Source organism: Salvelinus namaycush, chromosome 24 (genome assembly GCF_016432855.1).
Source record: "Salvelinus namaycush isolate Seneca chromosome 24, SaNama_1.0, whole genome shotgun sequence".
Taxonomy (NCBI): Eukaryota; Metazoa; Chordata; class Actinopteri; order Salmoniformes; family Salmonidae; genus Salvelinus; species Salvelinus namaycush.
Window position 1 is genome coordinate 25,225,508 of NC_052330.1, and position 20,952 is coordinate 25,246,459.

The following is a 20,952-nucleotide window of genomic DNA, read 5'->3' on the forward strand; positions in this document are numbered from 1 at the left end:
CCTCAGGGCCTACGCTAACCGCAGCCTCAGGGCCTACGCTAACCGCAGCCTCAGGGCCTACGCTAACCGCAGCCTCAGGGCCTACGCTAACCGCAGCCTCAGGGCCTACGCTAACCGCAGCCTCAGGGCCTACGCTAACCGCAGCCTCAGGGCCTACGCTAACCGCAGCCTCAGGGCCTACGCTAACCGCAGCCTCAGGGCCTAAAGCTATAGGCTACTACACCATTATCTAATATTTAGGGAAGCTAAGCTTTCCCTAAATTAAGTTGAATTAAATTGCCAATTATAAAGCCTAATTAGCTTACTCCTGTCTATACATAAATAAATAAAATCATTCAAATGAGGCTACTACACCAAAAAGCAATTTTAGTCCACAGAGGATCATTAGCTTTTAAAATAAAATAAAAATAAAAGTTGTGGGCCTCACGAGTGGCGCAGCAGTCTAAGGCACTGCATCAGTGTTGCGGCGTCACTACAGCCTGGGGTTCGATCCCGTCGTTATCGGTCGTGGCCGGGAGTCCCATAGGGTGGCGTCGTTTGAAGAGGGTTTGGCCTTGGGGCTTTACTTAGCTCATCGCGCTCTAGCGACTCCTTGTTGCGGGCCGGGCGCCTGCAGGCTGACTCCGGTCTTCAGTTGAACGGGGTTTCCTCCAACACATTGATGCAGCTAGCTTCCGTGTTAAGCGAACGGGTGTTAAGAAGTGCGGTTTGGCGGGTCATGTTTAGGAGGATGCATGATACGACCTTTCTCCTGTTCTGAGGGATGAGACAAGATCGTAATCACGAAATTGGGGAGAAAAAGGGTGTTCAACTAAACAACAAAGAAAAACTGGATCATTTTAAATCTCATAGCCTACAGTTGGAAGGGCCCGCATTTAGGGCAGTGGCACAGCAAAACAAAATAGACAGTTGAGTTGCGACTGTCAGTGAAGAGAGAGACCCAGCCAGGCATATCTCAATATTTTAAAAATACAATCCTGGAAAAACAGTTTAGAAAGCAAATGGCTGTTGCTATAAAGATATGACAATGAAAAGACTCCAATCTGTCTATTAGGTATCAATATTCTCCATTTAATTAAGCCAACAGTAGCTCATCTTATTGGCACCAGCAGAGAACATCGGTCATAGCCCCGGTGAGTGTGCACGTTAACTGTCTTTATCAATGGGTCAGTGCCACTTGTTTTTCTTTTTGGACAATAATTTCCTCCTCCAGGTCTCCTCTTTTCGTAGGCCCATTATATGGATCAGACAAGGTTGTTTTTCTTGATCTGTTTGTCAGTGTCAGCAGAGTAGCTACCCTGTCATTGTAAGATTGTTAATGTCTCCATTCACATGTAGTAGAATTTCATGAAATGTGTTTATTAAAGGCCAACAAGAAATATATCTGATAGGCTTATAGCCTAGGCAGCCCATAGTCTTTGTGCGAACAGGGATTGGTAGTCAAAATTTAGGCAAATAATATATCTAATCATCACATTTAAGAATAGTAGGCTTTCTTAGATAAGTCTGCAAATGTGTGGATGCGTGGAATGCTTTATTATAAAGGTGCGTGTTTATGGTGAAAATTAGCTTCCCAAACTTGAAACCCACGCTTTGCTTATGTTAAAAGGTATTGCATATTAAGTGTTATGACAAAGACTAGGCTATTAGGCTCACAGACATCATATATGAAATGAATAGGGATTTGAAATGTAATTCTATGACTACCCCCCCTAGGCTATAGAAATCTGTGCACACTTGGGTGTCTCTTACCAGTAAAAAATTAAATCTACTTTCACTCCTGCATATTAGTGTGTTTGATGGTGACCCATATCTAATATGCCTGCTCTCTGTAGCAGGCTGACTAGGCCTCCATGTCCCTCTTTATCCACTCACTCGCACGTTATTTATCCTGTCATACCAAAAATCATGTTGACTGACAGCTAGCCTCCCCAAATCAACTCTCCAACAGTGTTTGTGTTTGATATCAGTGGATTCGTTTCATGTGTAATCTTCAGAGAAAATAGGAGTAAATAATAAACAAACTAGTCTGACACATTCTTCAATTAAAAGTATTTATTTCTGCAGTAAATGTTTGTCTATGGCCTGATTCTGTCTCTGTGTTGTAAATAGCTCCTCAAGTGACTTTGGCTCTCCGCTTCACCAACAGCCACAGTATTGACCATCACTAAACGCATGATTGATGTGTTTTCACAGCTAATTCTGTCTGAAACGTGATTGATGTGTTTTCACAGCTAATGCTATCTGAAACGTGATTGCATTTCACTCCTCCAACCAATTGGTTTGTAATTGACTTTATAGACAACTCACACACGCGCGCACTCAAGCAAGCGCGCGCGCACGCACTCAAGCGAGCGCGCGCGCTCGCACGCACTTCACGCACGCACGCACACATAAACAGACGCATATTTTGCTGATGGACAGGGCTAACAGTCATGGTGTCAACCCTTGTCAACTTGGTGGGTTTGGTCTTGAAGTCATTACCAGGAGCTCAGTGTGATGTCCAAACAGTGTTGACTCACTACACAACAGAACAGTAGACACTGAGGTCATAGCTCACATGTGTTACAATTAGTGATGCACCGATATGACATTTTTTACCGATATCTGATATTTTCCTTACCAAAAAAACGATATACATTTTTTTGCGGCCTTTTAAGCATTCTAGTACAGTTAAATAGTTAACACACACACATGGACGCAGCGGTCTAAGGCACTGCATCTCAGTGCAAGAGACATCACTACAGTCCCTAGTTCGAATCCAGGCTTTATCACATCGAATCCAGGCTGTATCACATCCAGCATCGTCCGGGCCATCGTTGTAAATAAGAATTTGTTCTTAACTGACTTGCCGGGTTAAGTAAAGGTTACACACCACACTGACAATTATTTATTTTTTGGGCATTTACGTATGTCCCTATTACCAGTAAAACATAATCAAAACCTATTTCTTTCACTTACTTGCTGTGCTGTTTCATTGTTCAGTCATTTCATTCTCAACCAGGATTTCTATGGAACGCCATTTGGGTCTTTGCATTTCAGAAAAGATACACGTCAAATTACTGTATTTGACGTGTCAAATAACACAACATAATCTGTTTCAGTAGCTATAGTTAGCTATATAGCTAGGTGTCATCTAAAATAATGACACCTAGCTAATATAAATTGTAAGACAGTTCTTATTTGATTAATAGTGGTCGGACCCATCTATGTGAAGCTAGACACAATAGTGGACTTTGCGGTTAGCCTTCAAAATTAAAGTATAGCATAATTCTACTATTTGTATTCATTTGCATCACTGTCAATGACACGTTTATTTTGAAGACAAACCACAAATTCCACTATTGTGCCTAATCCTTATTGTGGCTGGCTTCACAACACATAACCCGTTCCGGTCGAGCCTCACTAGCCAGATGAACCTAGCTGGCTGCTTATAACGTTAGCTTTGGGCAACAGGGTTAAGTAGCTGCCTAGCTATTTATTTTCATGAACTGAAAGTAGTTTCAATAGGCGATTAACAAGTGGCAACCTAGCTAATACTTACTCACAAGGATTCCTCAATCATTGCTAAGAATAATGAAAATAACTTCAGTTTCTACTGGTCATTTGTTTTCTGGCTAGTTGTATTGGTGCTAGCTAGGTACCAAGCTAAAGCTAGCTACCCCAGAAGTTGCGGTCGAACAAATTATGCTTTATTACCAACGCGGTATTGTAAACACATTGTTTGCAGACTTTTGTACAGCTTTGACAGTGCTACTGTATCTTTATTGACACGCAAAGACCCAAACGGCGTTCCAGAGTATGTATGTCGTGAAGCTAATAGCAGTGAAGCTATTACTGTGTAACTCCGGTAGGGCAACATCTGAAAAATAGTGCACTTGGTAGTGTGTACCGGTGCTCGACCAGTCTGCGAAAGCCAACATCATCCACGACATAGAACGGTTGATTGTCAAGGGCAACGAATTCCATTATCTTGGCTTTAATGGATTTCACCTTTTGAGTTGTCTCGCTGAAATGTTCTTACTCTTTTAAATGACTGCTCGACTTGTTGACTGCTCGATCCATACAGCAGACATTGTGGGCAAAGTTAGGAATGCTGTGTTGCACGTGTAGCGCAGAATTTTGCGTGCCGTTATTACGTCATGTACCAACGTTATATAGGTATGCACGGTAGCTTTGACATTGGTTTTTATCATTGGTGTTAAACTAGACATCGGGCCGATACCGATGTTGGCATTTTTAGCTAATATCGTCCGATTCTGATATGTTCACCGATATATCGCGCATCCCTAGTTACTATGGTTTTAATGTCTATAGCTGCCATTGTCGGCTAGATGTTTCGTCATGGCTGGTTGCCTTTGTTTTGCAGTCATGTCCGAAAATGTATTACTTGGTGTCTAACTTCTACCGTTGCGTGTTTCATGCCTGGCTCCCTGGACTCAGTATTGTGCCCTGTGATACTACACTGCATGACCAAAAGTATGTGGACACCCCTTCAAATGAGTGGATTTGGCTATTTCAGCCACACCCGTTGCTGACAGGTGTCAGAAAAAGGGAGCACACTGCCATGCAATCTCCATAGACAAACATTGGAAGTAGAATGGCCCATACTGAAGAGCTCAGTTCCAACAACGGCTCAGCCGCAAAGTAGTAGGCCACACAAGCTCACAGAATGGGGCCGCCGAGTTCTGAAGCGCGTAAAGAATTCTGTCCTCGGTTGTAACACTCACTACTGAGTAACCAAAATGCCTCTGGAAGCAACGTCAATATAAGAAGTGTTCGTCATGAGCTTCATGAAATGGGGTTCCATGGCCGAGTAGCCTAAGCCTAAGATCACCATGTGTAATGCCAAGCGTCGGCTGGAGTGGTGTAAAGCTCACTGCCATTGGACTCTGGAGCAGTGGAAACACGTTCTTTGGAGTGATGAATCACGCTTCACCATCTAGCAGACTAATCTGGTTTTGGCAGATGCCAGGAGAATGCTACCTGCCTGAATGCATAGTGCCAACTGTAAAGTTTGGTGGAGGAGGAATAATGGTCTGGGGCTGTTTTTCATGGTTCGGGCTAGGCCCCTTAGTTCCAGTGAAGGGAAATCTTAACGCTACAGCACACAATGGATCATTCTGTGCCTCCAACTTTGTGGCAACAGTTTGGGGAAGGCCCTTTACTGTTTCAGCATGACAATGCCCCCATGCACAAAGCAAGGTCCATACAGAAATGGTTTGTCGATCTGTGTGGAATAACTTGACTGGCCTGCACAGAGCCCTGACCTCAACTCCATCGAACACCTTTGGGATGAATTGGAACGCTGACTGCGAGCCAGGCCTAATTGCCTAACATCAGTGCCCCACCTCTAATGCCCTTGTGGCTGAATGGAAGCAAGTCCCCGCAGCAATGTTCCAACATCTAGTGGAAAGCTTTCCCAGAAGAGTGGAGGCTGTTATAGCAGCAAAGGGGGACCAACTCCATAGTAATACACACGATTTTGAAATGAGATGTTCGACAAGCAGGTGTCTTTTGGCCATGTAGTGTATATCTGAATGATATTCTCTTGTTTGCAGTTGTGCTGTGTGTACCATTTAGAAAATAGGAGACATGGGCCATAAGCTAGCACATTGCAATATTGAAGTTTCTAAATGCACATTTCAAATATATTGAAAAAGGCCTTGCAGATGAAATAACAATGGTAAAAACTTCCCTGTGTTGGCACGAGGTATGAACCATCACTAACCAGTCTTTTGTGTCTCTCCTCTCTCTGTGTTGGTATGAACCATCACTAACCAGTCCTTGTCTCTCTCCTCTCCGTAGGTACGACACCATAACCAACCAGTGGGCGATGGTGTCTCCGCTCCCCAAGCCGGTGCACTCTGCAGCAGCCACAGTGTGTGGGGGGAAGGTGTATGTGTTTGGGGGGGTGAACGAGGCAGGGCGATCTGCAGGAGTACTACAGTCATACGTCCCTCAGACCAACTCCTGGAGCTTCATAGAGTCACCCATGATAGGTAAGAGTCAATACTCTAACTGCTCTATACGCTAATTTACTCGGCACTAACTTGGCAGAGATGGCAGTAATGTAGAGCGGAATGAGAGCACAGTTCACTCAACCTCACCGACCCCCTCCCTCCATTCAAATAAATATTCACATGTGCACACACACCACCTTATCTAACCCCACATGATCCCCCGGGCCTAGGCATGCAGTAGAAATGTATCCACAGCAAAAAGCAAGAGGGGGAGAAAGGAGCGGGGGGGTGAGAAAGGAAGGGACGATGGGGGGGAGAAAGGAATATGGTCTAACAGACTGTGGAGAGGGTGCAGCTATTACAAAGAGGAAGGACTGGAAAGCAGTAGAGGACAGCAGCCTGTAGATCCTGGATGTAACCCAGTGATGGGAGTCCTTTGTTTGGAACCTTCTCCCCTGAATGAGCTGCAAGTGGTTTTCTCAACACTTATCAACAAACTCTTTCCTGCTCTCACGCACATGCAGTAATACACACACTTACATACACACACGTATGCAGGAACATAAACACACACCACCTGAACGTGGACTCCTCAACATCGATTTACTGTAGACACATGAGTTCACTCAAGCACTAGCATACATGTTTATACACACACACGCTCTGTCAGACGGTCCCACACACTCCAACCCAAGCTGTGAACAGTTATCTCAGACAGTCACTAATCCAGTGTTCATGTGTCCTGCTAAGAAAGAGACGGAGAGGGAGGGGACGAAAGAGAAGGGATAGATAAAGCGAGAAAAAAAGTAGAAAGTAGAAAGAAAGGGAAAAAGCAAAGAGAAGCACTACTGGCCCAAGACTTGATCCAGAACAATTATTGTGCAAATTACACTGTTGTGAGTAAGTATAAAGGAAGCTGAAGGATCAAGGAGGATGTGCATAAAGCGGGAGGCCCTCTGAACAATCATGATTACCGATTGTGTGTTATAATCTACCTGATAACAAAGCCTTAGTTAAAACTGCTGAGGTATATAATTCATTGGAGAACATGTTACAAGATGGCCGAACATCGATTTCAATGTAATCTGCTGACGTGCGCATTCGCTGTTTCGTGGTTGTTGATCTCTCTCTACATCAGCCGACTAAGGCCGTGCACTTTTGCGGATGAGTGACAGAGGTATTGTGCGAACATGCACTGGGAATGCTGCCAGAGCGTGCCAACCACGTGGACAGCTAAACAAACCAACCGGCACTTCCCCGTGGCCAGCTGTGCTCATGACGTCAGCATGAATGTTAATGATGGAAAATAAATCGGACTTGGGCAGCAACAGTTAAAATAATTCAATGGTTGTTTAGTGCACAAAAGTGATGACCAGTGTCTTATCAGGAATTTTCCAATTTGACTTGCCGTCTAGGAGAACAGGTTTTTTGGATCAGATTTCAGTTAAACTGCAATACCGAAGTTGGCCCGTAGGTACAGTGGAAAGCGTGCTTCCAGATTTGGTTAAAATCTACTTCTAGTTTTCTCTTATTGCTCCCTCTCCAGCTGCTGTTGGGCTGAGACAATAAGACAGGAAACAACCATGGAGTACACTGGGAGTACACTGGGAATATAAGGCAGTATATAGGAATACGCTGAGAATATAAGGCAGTATATAGGAGTATGCTGGGAATATAAGGCAGTATATAGGAGTACACTGAGTATAAGGCAGTATATAGGAGTACACTGGGAATATAAGGCAGTATATAGGAGTACACTGGGATTATAAGGCAGTATATAGGAGTACACTGGGATTATAAGGCAGTATATAGGAGTACACTGGGAATATAAGGCGGTATATAGATAGGAGTACACTGGGAATATAAGGCACTTTAAATAGTGTTCCAAGACCTTCGTATTCACATGAGAGAAGCTCATCTGAGGCAGCGAAGGGAAACAGTGTATCTATTGTTAAAGCAGAACAGTGGAACAGTCCCCAGGGAAGAGCTTTGTATTTTGTCTCTGGAGACACTTGATACAATCCCTCTGTCTCTGACACACACACACGCCAGCCACGCCCACCCGCCAGCTGAAATCTGGTTGTTTCCTGGTTGTGTTACTGATAGTGACAGGGCCCCGGGTTCTGAGTGTCACATAGAGAGAGCTGAACGACTGTCGTCACTTACGCCTGGCGAGATGGGATTTTAATTAAACCCATCTGTCTTTATAGTCACTGAAGGGGATGTGGCACGTGTGTGTGGTGGATGGAAGTGAAAAACAAAATGCTACACGGGGATATCTGCATTATTCATGATGTCATAAATTGGCCAGCTGTAATCATTTGAAAGAATGATTGGTCTGTCGATGTGTTGTACATTGATTGGTCTTGACCGAGCGTGTGTGGGCGGGGCGGGCTTTATATAGGTAATTAGGAAAGGGCGGGGTCGATTCATGAATTCTGTTATCCGTTCACTGTAAAATGTACATTTCCCAAAACCATCTTTTTTTTGTCTTGAGCCTGGTACTCAGGGAAGTGATATGAGGAATGCCCATGTGATTTTGCAGCTGTAGACTGAAGAATAAATGTAAAACAGAATCATGCCGTTCTACCCTGGGACATTCTGCCGGAGGAAAATACAATTCAAGCATTAACATCCGTTTTTGTCTAGTTTTCAACATCTATCCAGCCCTGGCTTTTAAACATCTTTCTCTCCTTCGGCCCGTTCTAAATCTTCTACCTTCCTATCTGTTAATCTCGCGTGTCTCTGTGTTTGTTGTGCAGATAATAAGTACGCCCCGGCAGTCACTCTGAACGGACACATCTTTATTCTGGGAGGAGCCTACGCCCGGGCCACCACCATCTATGACCCGGACAAGGGAAACATCAAAGCCGGACCTAATATGAACCACTCACGACAGTTCTGCAGGTAAGAACCCACGTGAACCACTCACGACAGTTCTGCAGGTAAGAACCCACGTGAACCACTCACGACAGTTCTGCAGGTAAGAACCCACGTGAACCACTCACGACAGTTCTGCAGGTAAGAACCCACGTGAACCACTCACGACAGTTCTGCAGGTAAGAACCCACGTGAACCACTCACGACAGTTCTGCAGGTAAGAACCCACGTGAACCACTCACGACAGTTCTGCAGGTAAGAACCCACGTGAACCACTCACGACAGTTCTGCAGGTAAGAACCCACGTGAACCACTCACGACAGTTCTGCAGGTAAGAACCCACGTGAACCACTCACGACAGTTCTGCAGGTAAGAACCCACGTGAACCACTCACGACAGTTCTGCAGGTAAGAACCCACGTGAACCACTCACGACAGTTCTGCAGGTAAGGGATTAACATGAACCACGTTAGGGGTCAGTATGAACCACCACTATAGATGTTGAATTAGAAATGTCTCTCTTTGATTGTGAAGATCTCACCGGATCCACAGGAGTCCTGCAGGATGTCAGTCTACCAGGAGTCTGGATTTTTGTGACTGAAGTGAGATTCTAGTCCCGGTCTCAAGTCCCCAACTCTGGCCTAGTGTATAGGACCCACTTGAGACAGAGACTCCTAAATACATTTTGGGAGCACTTCCAGACATATCTAAGTCTACCTAGTAAATGTACAACATCACGCTGTCAGAATTATTGATCAACTATTCCCCCACACAACAGCAGCTGCTTTCAGTTTACTGAATAAGACTGATGCTAGTTTAGTGATCACACACAGACCGATGCACATACACTACACTCACACTCAGCCAGCCCCATGCACCAGCAGTCATTATAAACTAATGCGGACACTTCATTTTTCCTTTTCCCTGTCCTTGTGGCTGAGTCCCTGGCTGAATTCTCCTTGTTTATCTTTAACAGCCCAGTTAGGCTTTAGCCAGCACTGTGTCCCATCTGGATCAGCTCTCCTTTTTCCTTCTGACTGGATTGACTCTTTATGTAATAATCTCATGGGTCCCATCAGTGATTGTGTGTGTACCTTATGTAAATGGAGATGGCGCCAGCCCCCAGTGAGATTACAAAACTGTAATCAGCTTACAGGCAAAGTTTTAATCCTTCCTCCCTACACACAGTCCTCTGTTTCTGTTCCTCACATCAAATGAGGACATTTGAAAATATTTTTTTCATTCCTTTTTCTCCCTCTGCAAAGTTCATTATTATCTCTCTTGGAAAGCGGTGTCATGTTGAGAATGTCAGTAATTTTCTCTCACAGCAACAGGTTCAGACTCATTGTCTGCTTTTCTCCATCTCTGATGTTTAATGAATATTTCCACCATGAAGAGGATAGTTAGCCATGTTAGGCTTAACCTTGCTGTCTGAACACCGTCCTAGGGAAATGTCATTTCCTGTTAATTACCTAACATGGACAAGCAACGAAATGTTTTCTCTTAAAGCTGAGATCCACATAAGTTGAAACGGCGCCGCTAGTCAGCCCCAGGCACATTTGTTTTTGAAACGGGGCAGAGGAGCATCCTGCTAAAAGATCTTCATGGTGGTTATATACTGCTGTTCTATCACGTGTGAATGATGCTCGAGGGAATTAAACAATGTTCGTTGTTTGAGGTAACGTCTTTGTTATGTCGCAAACTGACGTGGCAGTTTCCCCGCTACGGATTCCATCTTTAATGTATATGTTGTCATAGAAACTAGATGATGAATCTCAATGGATTTATTCCTGGACATGTTTTGATCATGAATAACGTAATTAAAATGAACAACTTTGATCTTTGTTTCTCTCTACAGTGCGGTGATCCTGGATGGTAAGATCTATGCGACGGGGGGCATCGTGAGCAGCGAGGGTCCTGCCCTGGGTAACATGGAGACCTTTGACCCCCACACTAACAACTGGACGCTCCTCCAGTCGCTGCCCTGCCCTCTCTTCAGACATGGCTGTGTCGTCATCAAGAAGTACATCCAGAGTGGCTGAGCCCGGTTTCCATTTGGCTCAGAGGGATGAATGAGTTTCCAGAAAGCTAGCCGATGTGGCAGTTTGTCTCTTGACTACCCAGACCACGGCACTTAGAACAGCAAAGTTCTTCATTTAGTGAAACATCGATTTGACAATTATTGTTTCTTCTCTCCTGTGGACCTGGGTTGTTTAGAGAAACAAAGTGCCACGTTAGCTATGAAGCTTTTGGGAAACTCACCCCTGACCGGTCTGGTTGGGGCAGGACACTGTGCAGCTTTTGGGGGTCAACCAGTCAGCACCATCCAACTACAACACCCCCAGGACTTGATGCCAGCATTGTTGTCTTATAACCTTCCCTCCCTCCCATGCAGAATGTAGACATCTTATCTTGAACCACTCTGCCATGTTAGGAACTGGTGCCTAAGCTACTGTATGTATTATAAAGTGTAGCTTAAAGGAATTTGTCTGAATTTTGGCATTGAGGCCCTTTATCTACTTCCCCAGAGTCAGATGAACTTGTGGATACCATGTTTCTATGTACAGTTTGATGGAAGTTGGAGGTGCTAGTTAGCAAACTACTTCTAACATGCATGACACAGAAACATGGTGTCCACAAGTTCATCTGACTCTGGGGAAGTCGATAAAGGGTCTAAATATCCCCTCATTATATAGGCACAGGGCCGCTCCTTGCTACTAGTCTTTAGTTTGATACATAGTTATTTTAGTTCTGTCTGTTTATTTGAAAGGCCCTTTGTGTTCCTGACTCAAGTATATTAAAAGCCATCCCAGTCTTTGTTGTCACTTAGTGGTTTCTGTTACGGAGGTAAAATGTATGTCCAAATGGAATGATATGTTTGAGGACCTTCCTTAGTGGCGTTAGGACAGGGCAGATGTTTGTGTGTGGAGGGAGTCCACAGGGTTTTAGAAACAACTTCCAACTGTGATGAGAAAGATCAGCCTTGTTTTTCTCTGGATGTCCCCCCCCCCCCCCCCTGGTTTATAAGGACACATTGGATACTTGGTCTCTTTCTGGGCCAGAAAGATGACTTAACTGGCACCACCGAAGGTAGGGTGGCCCTGTATCTTGACATCAAAGACACTCCAACTGGGCATTTCTCCTCCACACAGCCAAAGCACAATAACCACCTGTGGCTCAAGGATCAAACTGTTTCACCTGCGCTACAGTGCGATAGAAATTGAAAGGCAAGGTTGGTGGAGACTGCATTCACGCTAAACGCTGCATATGTCGGATCAATCGGAAATTACCTTGACATTTCCGTCGCGCTACGGATAGCGCAGTGCCTTCAAACTATTCATACCCCTTGACCTTTTCCACATGTTGAAGTGTTTACAAATTAAAAGCTGAAATGTATTGAGTCAAGTATTCAACCCCTTTGTTAACAAGTTCAGAAGTAAAAATGTTCATGGGCTTTGTGTGCAATTAGTGGTTAACATGATTTTTGAATGGTTTATCATAAATTCTGCGATATTGAGAACATTTTTTTAACACGACAAATCCATTTTAAAGTAACAATGTGGAATAAGTCAAGGGGTGTAAATACTTTGACAGCAATGTATTTGTATTTCACTGCGAGCTCCGGTGTTTGGACATTCTGTAAATACCGGGAGGAAATATGTATATTTTAAAACCTGAAGGTGGTTCTGTATAAACGTTTTTAGAAAAAAGTGCTAGGTTGGACAAAAAAAAATTGTATGTCTGTACCCAAAATAAAAAAAATACATACCACAATGGTTGAGTCATTGTTTGTGTGGAACGCTCAACTCGTTTTCTACCGGAGTGGACCAGCGATGTGCAAGCAACACCTTCAGTAAAACATTCTACAATTATCAGCTGATGGTGACTTGCTAGCCAATCATCAAAACCTAATGCTGCCTCTATATAAGAGAACGGAGTTGAGTGAAACAAGCCGGTCTGGATGCCGTCTTATACTATAAAGCTTTTGAGTGAATGGTTGCCTTTCTTCCGCAAAGGGCTGGATTCAAACCGTTTATCACATTGCCGCTTAATTTTTATTCGGTTTGAATCCACCACAACACTTGCAGTTGTCTTTTCTTACGATCGCTGCTTTGAGGGAAAGTTTTACTTACTAGGGCTCCATTCAATCTGAAGTGTTAGGTTGCGTGATGTAAATTCCGATTGAGGTACATAATCAGCGTTTACCGCGAATGCAGGAAAATTGCCTCAATTTCAATCACGCTGTGAAGATGAACTTCAGCGATCCAGACTAGTTACCTAAATAACCAAAATGTACAAATATTAAGGCATAACTTCTTTACAACCTTAAATAAAAGGAATCAGTTTCAAAGCCAAAATGATGACAGGCATGTGCACTGCGGAAATGAAAGCACTTGACAAAAAGTACAATTTGCACCTTTATTCAAGTTTATCACAGCAGTTTATTTCAGAAATACAGTAAAGGTTTTATTTAAAATATAACACTAAAGTAACACTTAAATGGGGAAAAGGATGTTCAATACACTAACCTCAAAGAAATTAAACATGGTGATGCTACAGAAAAAAACCATACTAAATGAATCCCACCCGAAAAGAGAAACTCAGTATTTCAGATAAAATTAAGTTGTGATGGAGAATTGCGCTCATTCTGCATACTGGACTAAATCGTTTAACTACCAGACAAAAATTGGTTGTTTGTCCAAACTGACTAAAATGTATAGACAAGAACATGAGGATGACATTATAAAAACACAAATATTTTATTCCCCAATTCTTAAAATGATTTTGCCCCCCCAAAAATGCTGACAAACTATTTTACTTGGTTGCCAAATTGATTCCGCGACACACTATTGTATTTTTTTAAGTAAAAATTCCGATAAGTCAACGTTAGCCTCGTCCAGTATGCCACAGTCCATAACCACAAAACAAGAAAAAACGAATCACCACAATGGAATAAGTGTAGCCTGAAGAAACCTGAGACACCTGTAACCTCCTTTATTCCCCGAAACGCTCCAAAACCTGCTACCTCGGCACTAAGCTCAAATAACTTTGAGTAACAACTCTTCCCAATTTGTTAAATTTTCAAATATACAAAGACAGTTAATGGATATTAAGACAAACATGTTGAATAATTATGTTAATAAATAAAAAGAAAATGGAACACCACGAGAAAGATGAGTCTGCAAACACGTCGAGCTCAATGTAAAAGAGGAGATCGTGGTTAGATGGACAGAAGAATCGCAATAGCCTGTAAAATAGTGTAGTACGATCTGAAAGGAAAGCAAACTTAGGACGACTGTCTGCAGAACTGAAATATACAGTTTGACATTTGCTTGAACTTAAATGCTGTATGTTTCGTCTCGGCTCAAATGCAATAAAGACAAACAAACTGGTGTTACCGCAGCAGCCACAGACCTTGTGCTGATGATCCAGTACCTTAGCAGTATGAGAGTTGCGACGATAGTTTGGAACATGGCCTAATACTGTTTGCACCCAGTAAACGGTTTGTCATAGCATTAAAATAAATTAAGCTGAGGTAGCTTTGTTTCTCTCTCTGCAGTAGTCCAATGCTTAGGCCTCAAAATGCTAGTTTGCATATTCTTAACTTTGTTAAATCTTCACCCAGCGATCCAAGAGAAGGCAGAGGTGGAGAGCATCAGGGGTTGGAGTTTGGATCAGCATAAAGCAGGGCTTTTACAACTCTCCAATCTTAGAGAGCTACTAGGATTTTGTTACAGCCCAATTGTGAGCCAGACTGAAGACCATGTTTAGTTTATTTGGAACAAAAGCCTGTACACCTAGTAGTTCTCCAGACCTGAGTTGGAACCCTGGTGTTAAGAATGATTTGAATGTGAAAGAGAAAGGGTTGTCTGTTTGACCCAACGGCTAACTCTGGTCAAAACATGGACTAATCCATGGCCAAGGAAAGCCAAGAAGAAAAAGTAGAAAAGCAAATATCTTTACCACAAGATGAACATGGATAGACCATAGCGGATTACAACCTTCTCACTGCCTTCAGGCGTAGACAATCCAAAAACAAAATAATGCTGTTCTAACCTCAACAGAATGGCCTTGTTCATCATCAGAAGCTTCACAATCCAAACATCGTTGCCAACGTATCGTATAAAATTGAAAAACGTCAAAATTCTAACAAACGCGCACAAACTCAGCACCTAATTGAGGAAATGTATATATTTTGGGGAAAATTGGCACCACAATTTTTTACCTCCATCCACATGAAAGTAATAAAAACCCTCTTGTCCTCAAAATCCTTCTTTACTTATTCCATTTGGGCAGGAAAAGACTTAACAGATCTGCTTTCCTACTGTGACTATCCTGAGTTTGGTACTGTAGAAGTGACCTCTGTCCGCTGGTCCTGGGTCAGATATTATCCCCCCCAAAAGGTTATAGTTGGGTGAACTGATCCTAGATCTGTGGTTAGTAAGGGGAAAATGCCTACATCGAACCCACTGTACTGCACTACATTGAACAGAGCAGTTGATAAAAACCCTTCTTTCAGAAATATTAAAGTTCATTGGGGGTTAAATAAGGCACATGCTAGGCAGTGCAAACTACAAGAAGTGTCCAATTAAATCGCTTCCAGTTAGTTTGGTGTGGATGGGAAATAAAAACGAGCAGGGCACAGCTTGCGTTGAAGAAAACGGACAATTCCGGACAGAGATGTGATTCAGCTTCCACAAGCAGCACGTCAATCTGTTTGATACGACTGAAAAGCTAAAAAATAAACGCGTCCTTAGTTTCTGTTGATGCATTCCAGTAACACGTTTAATTGTTAAGGGGGATTTCATGTTTTTGTAATCAGTTTGCAATTGATTCTAAACACCGCCATATCTTTCTGTTTCCATATGTAATGTATGGCTCTGATTCTGGGCCACCAGTGCAACATGAACTAACTGTATCGTCACGTTCAAAACATTTAATGGACATTGGGCGAGAAGGGTGGCTATTAGAGCCATATCAATCAAAAATCTATCAATTATATGTATTGATTAGAGCCAGATGCTAATCAAACCAGGCTGTTTGAATGACTCAGTATGATCTGTGAGCTGTTGTATCTATGAGATGACTGGCCTATGATGCTGATTCAGTACTGAGAGGAGATGGGCTCAGCAATGGTAACGAAACAGGAGACTGCCTTAACCTCCTAGCTAACTGCACACACACTGCTGGTGACAATCTGTGCCTGGGTTTACTGTGTGTGTGTGTGTGTGTCTGTGTGTGTGTCAGTATAACTAAGCACATATGTAGTTTACATGTAGTCTGTGTGTGCTCAGTTCAAAAGTAGGCCGTATTGAGATATGACATCACCCAATCTGTTTTGTTGGTCAGTTACTCCCCAGAGCCCCATGGATTAGGATAGCACCTGAATAGCACCAGCGACACCCCTTTCACCATTCCTGTGTGTGTCCATGAGTCCGTTTGGTTGTAGACTGGGTCTGGGTCTGACCAGGGTACCTGAGACTATAGCACCATAGAAAGTCTCCTCTTTTTTTCCTTGTTCTGTCGTTTACGTTAAGACCAGCGCTATGTATTTGCTCTGTGTGTAAGGACTTGGCCCAGTGGCTGGTCTCTGTTCCTCTCGCGTGTGTGTGTGTGTGTGTTCAGAGTCTAAATCAGGGTCAACCTGACTGTCTCGCTGAGTCTCACAGGAATGTAATAAAATTCTGGACTTTCCTCTCCATCTCCTGAAAAAACAGAAAAACAAACAGGTCAGAATGAATCACATCTGTTACACTGAAACCACAAGCTTACTAATAGGTGCTCAATGAATTCAAATGAGCCATGTTGGCACCAACAATTCAATTGTTATTCTCAATGTCATGAATGTGAGTAGAACACACCCAGGGGATGAGGGGAGTTACCTCTATACAGCGTAAAGCTCTAAGACCTGGTGAAAGGTGCTAGAAAAAGTCAACTAGACATCTAGTATAACAGTCAGTGGCTAAACTGCTGCTAGCGGTACGACAACGTCACGCATGACAGAAACTGACTATTTACACAGTCAATGTTCATTGATACTTCCATTTTTAGTAGGGTCTGCTCTGTTCTAAATGTTGGTAGTAGATACATTAAAGGGTCAGTAGAAAGTTCACTTCTCCTCTATTACAGTAAAATCATGTTTCGGTGTCCATATGAACCATTCTGTTGGACCAAACCTCAAATGCTAATAGTGAGTTGAAACCGCTTGTCAGAGAGGAAGAAGTGATATTTCATCTTTGTTGTGAGTGGCAGGGGGAGGGGCTTGGTGTGTGTGCGAGTGGGAAGGTGCACAGAAGAAGCAAAGGAGATGAGACCATAAAGACAAACGCTTATAAAAACAAAAGAAATATGTTAAAACCTTGATTCTTGTGATACAGGCATTTGGAACATTGCGCTAAAACAAATTCAAATTAATGAAATTAATTTGATATATCGCCCAGCCCTAACATTTCATTTAGTCTCCCCATGCACATACAAGATGAAGGACGACAACAGACATCTTATACCAACACATAGTGTGTTCGAAAGGGCGAGGGGGTCGGTCTGCTCTAGGTGGCTGGGTTTGAGCTGTAGACGTGCCTGATCTGTTGAGCAGCCCTGTTAACAGAAACCACTCTGGTCCCTGAACAGGAGAATCACTGACCAGGCATACAAACAATCCCCCTCTCTCTAGCGGCCAGACGGTCTGTGTGTCCACACCCCTGCTGTCCTCGCTCTGACAGCACTAGCCAGAGACATTTCGATATGCCTCTAGTTAATACGACCCTCAAACAACACAACGCTGGCTACTCTCTGTAGCACTCACTAGGAGTCAGACAATGTTAGTTGTTAGGCCTAGAAGCCTTCAGTCTCACCATTAGCTTTCAGAAACCAAGCACACATCTACCACAGCAGAGTATTTGAAGGGTGAAATAAGCTTGTCTGTGTATATGTCTGTAGCTACAGTGCCTTCAGGAAGTTCACGCCTTTTTCCACATTTTGTTTCATTACAGCCTGAATTTTAAATTGATTAACTTTAGATTGTGTCACTGATCTGCACACAATAACCCATAATGTCAAAGTGGAATTTAATTTAAATTAATTAAAAACTCAAATGTCTTAATAAGTATTCAGCCCCTTTGTTATGGCAAGCCTAAATAAATAAAGGAGTAAAAATGTGCTTAACAAGTCACATAATAAGTTGTATGGAGTGTTTAACACTGTCTCATCTCTGTACCCCACACATACAATTATCTGTAAGGTCAATTAGTGCATTTCAAGCACAGATTCAGCCAGACCAGGGAGGTTTTACAATGCCTCGCAAAGAAGGGCACCTATTGGTGGAAGTGTAAAAAATAAAACAAATCAGACACTGAATATCCCTTTGAGCATGGTGAAGTTATTAAAGACACTTTGGATGGTGTATCAGTCACTGCAAAGATACAGGCGTCCTTACTAACTCAGTTGCTGGAGAGGAAGGAAACCGCTCAGGTATTTCACCATGAGGCCAATGGTGACTTTAAAAATGTTAGAGTTTAATGGTTGTGATAGGAGAAAACTGAGGATGGATCAACAATGATGTAGTTACTCCACAATACTAACCTAACTGACAGAGTGAAAAGAAGGAAGCCTGTATAGAATACAAATATTCTAAAACATGCATCCTGTTTGCAACAAGGCACTAAAGTGATAAGACAAAAAGCTAATTTCTTGCACTGAATACTAAGTGTTACGTTTCAGGCAAATCCAACAGAGCACCACTTCATATTGTCAAGCATGGTGGTGACTGCATCATGTTATGGGTATGGTTGACATCAGCAAGGACTAGGGAGTTTTTTTTTGATAAAAATAAATGGAATAGAGCAATCCTAGAGGAAAACCTGGTTGTCTGCATTCCAACAGACACTGGGAGAAAAATTCACCTTTCAGCTCAAAAATAACCTAAAACACAAGGCCAAATCTACACTGTAGTTGCTTACCAAGATGACATTGAATGTTCCTGAGTGGCCTAGTTTCAGTTTTGACTTGAAAATGGCTGTCAAGCAAGGATCAACAACCAATTTGACAAAGCTTAAATCATTTTTAAAAGAATAAATGGGCAAACATTGTACAATCCAGGTGTGGAAAGCTCTTAGAGACGTACCCAGAAAGACTCACAGCTGTCATAGATGCCAAAGGTGATTCTAACATGTATTGACTCTAATGAAGATGCGTATATATGTTTTATTTTTCATTTAAAACATTTCCCCCCCCACTTTGACAGAGTAGTGTGTGTGGATCATTGGCAAAAAAGGACAAGTAAAAAAAATGTAATCCCACTTTGTAACATAAAATGTGTAAAAAGTCGAGGGGTGTGAATACTTTCTGAAGGCACCGTGTCGCCCCGCGTCTGTCGCCCCGCGTCTGTCGCCCCGCGTCTGTCGCCCCGTGTCTGTGTCGCCGCGTGTCTGTCGCCCCGTGTCTGTGTCGCCGCGCGTCTGTCGCCCCGTGTCTGTCGCCCCGTGTCTGTGTCGCCGCGTGTCTGTCGCCGCGTGTCTGTGTCGCCACGTGTCTGTCGCTGCGTGTCTGTGTCGCCGCGTGTCTGTGTCGCCGCGTGTCTGTGTCGCCACGTGTCTGTCGCTGCGTGTCTGTGTCGCCGCGTGTCTGTGTCGCCGCGTGTCTGTCGCTGCGTGTCTGTGTCGCCGCGTGTCTGTGTCGCCACGTGCCTGTCGCTGTGTGTCTGTGTCGCCACGTGCCTGTCGCTGTGTGTCTGTGTCGCCACGTGCCTGTCGCTGTGTGTCTGTGTCGCCACGTGCCTGTCGCTGTGTGTCTGTGTCGCCACGTGCCTGTCGCTGTGTGTCTGTGTCGCCCCGTGCCTGTCGCTGTGTGTCTGTGTCGCCCCGTGCCTGTCGCTGTGTGTCTGTGTCGCCACGTGCCTGTCGCTGTGTGTCTGTGTCGCCGCGTGCCTGTCGCTGTGTGTCTGTGTCGCCCCGTGCCTGTCGCTGTGTGTCTGTGTCGCCCCGTGCCTGTCGCTGTGTGTCTGTGTCGCCACGTGCCTGTCGCTGTGTGTCTGTGTCGCCACGTGCCTGTCGCTGTGTGTCTGTGTCGCCACGTGCCTGTCGCTGTGTGTCTGTGTCGCCACGTGCCTGTCGCTGTGTGTCTGTGTCGCCCCGTGCCTGTCGCTGTGTGTCTGTGTCGCCCCGTGCCTGTCGCTGTGTGTCTGTGTCGCCACGTGCCTGTCGCTGTGTGTCTGTGTCGCCCCGTGCCTGTCGCTGTGTGTCTGTGTCGCCCCGTGCCTGTCGCTGTGTGTCTGTGTCGCCCCGTGCCTGTCGCTGTGTGTCTGTGTCGCCCCGTGCCTGTCGCTGTGTGTGTGTGTGTGTGTGTGTGTGTTCGTCTAACCTCCAGTAGCAGTGTCTTGTCGTAGTCCAGGCGGTGTTGGTAGATGCACTGACTGAGGAGAGAGAAGAGTCTCTCTAAACGCTCCACGCTGTAGCCGTCACTCCTCTGTACCACTGTGTCCAAGAGGGCCTGGGAGAGGAGAACACATACCTTATACACACACACAAACACACATTATGTTATTATACACATCAGAAAGGACAAGCTGCCTTAGAGAACACATTCACGCCATAGACATGAAAAATCATGATCACACACACAAGTAGAATATTTAATGCAACAGGGAACATGCACACATCCCCTGCATTCACATTACAAGCACAACTCTCACACAAACAGAGGTAAGCTATATTCAAAAGCAATTAAGATCAGAGGGAAAGCTAATTACAGCAAATCATAATTAGCTCAGTGTTTACTTTTATTTGCTTCTTTAATTAAAACACTCAGGACAGTCAAAGACCCTTTCAATTGACCTGCTCCGTCTCAGCTTGCCACAGTGTGTGTATCTGTGTGCTCATCAAAATGCATAGACTGAAATAGCAAATCATCACACAGCGACTAGATTTACAGTCATTAGACGCCAGGCAAACAGAGAAACCCTGATGGGAATGGTGTGTGTGTCAGAAGAACAAGGTGTGGGTTCCTCAGTGAAATGTCAGGATTATTCAAGTGAGGTGATATTTGTCTATTTGTTCAATTGCAAATAAGGACACAGTGACTCGAAGAACACACTGAAAAATATGACTATTTTA

General features: G+C 43.9%; 2 protein-coding genes across 4 annotated transcripts in view; one reads left to right on the forward strand and one right to left on the reverse strand.

Moving 5' to 3' along the window:
• LOC120019111 (kelch-like protein 29) overlaps positions 1-12,616 on the forward strand; it is a 136,670-nt gene extending 124,054 nt beyond the window's left edge. For all 3 annotated transcript variants that reach the window (XM_038962370.1, XM_038962373.1, XM_038962371.1), the window contains 3 exons: positions 5,809-6,002; positions 8,726-8,870; positions 10,701-12,616. In XM_038962370.1, the coding sequence (XP_038818298.1) occupies positions 5,809-6,002; positions 8,726-8,870; positions 10,701-10,884 (523 nt within the window). In that variant the 3' untranslated portion in view covers positions 10,885-12,616. The remainder of the gene's footprint in view (positions 1-5,808; positions 6,003-8,725; positions 8,871-10,700) is intronic.
• Positions 12,617-13,247: 631 nt separating this feature from the next.
• The window catches only part of LOC120019112 (ATPase family AAA domain-containing protein 2-like), a 113,020-nt gene continuing 105,315 nt past the window's right edge, over positions 13,248-20,952 (reverse strand). The window contains exons 27-28 of the mRNA XM_038962374.1: positions 20,201-20,329; positions 13,248-16,548 (exon numbers count right to left, since the gene is read on the reverse strand). Coding sequence (XP_038818302.1) covers positions 16,507-16,548; positions 20,201-20,329 — 171 coding nt within the window. The 3' untranslated portion in view covers positions 13,248-16,506. The remainder of the gene's footprint in view (positions 16,549-20,200; positions 20,330-20,952) is intronic.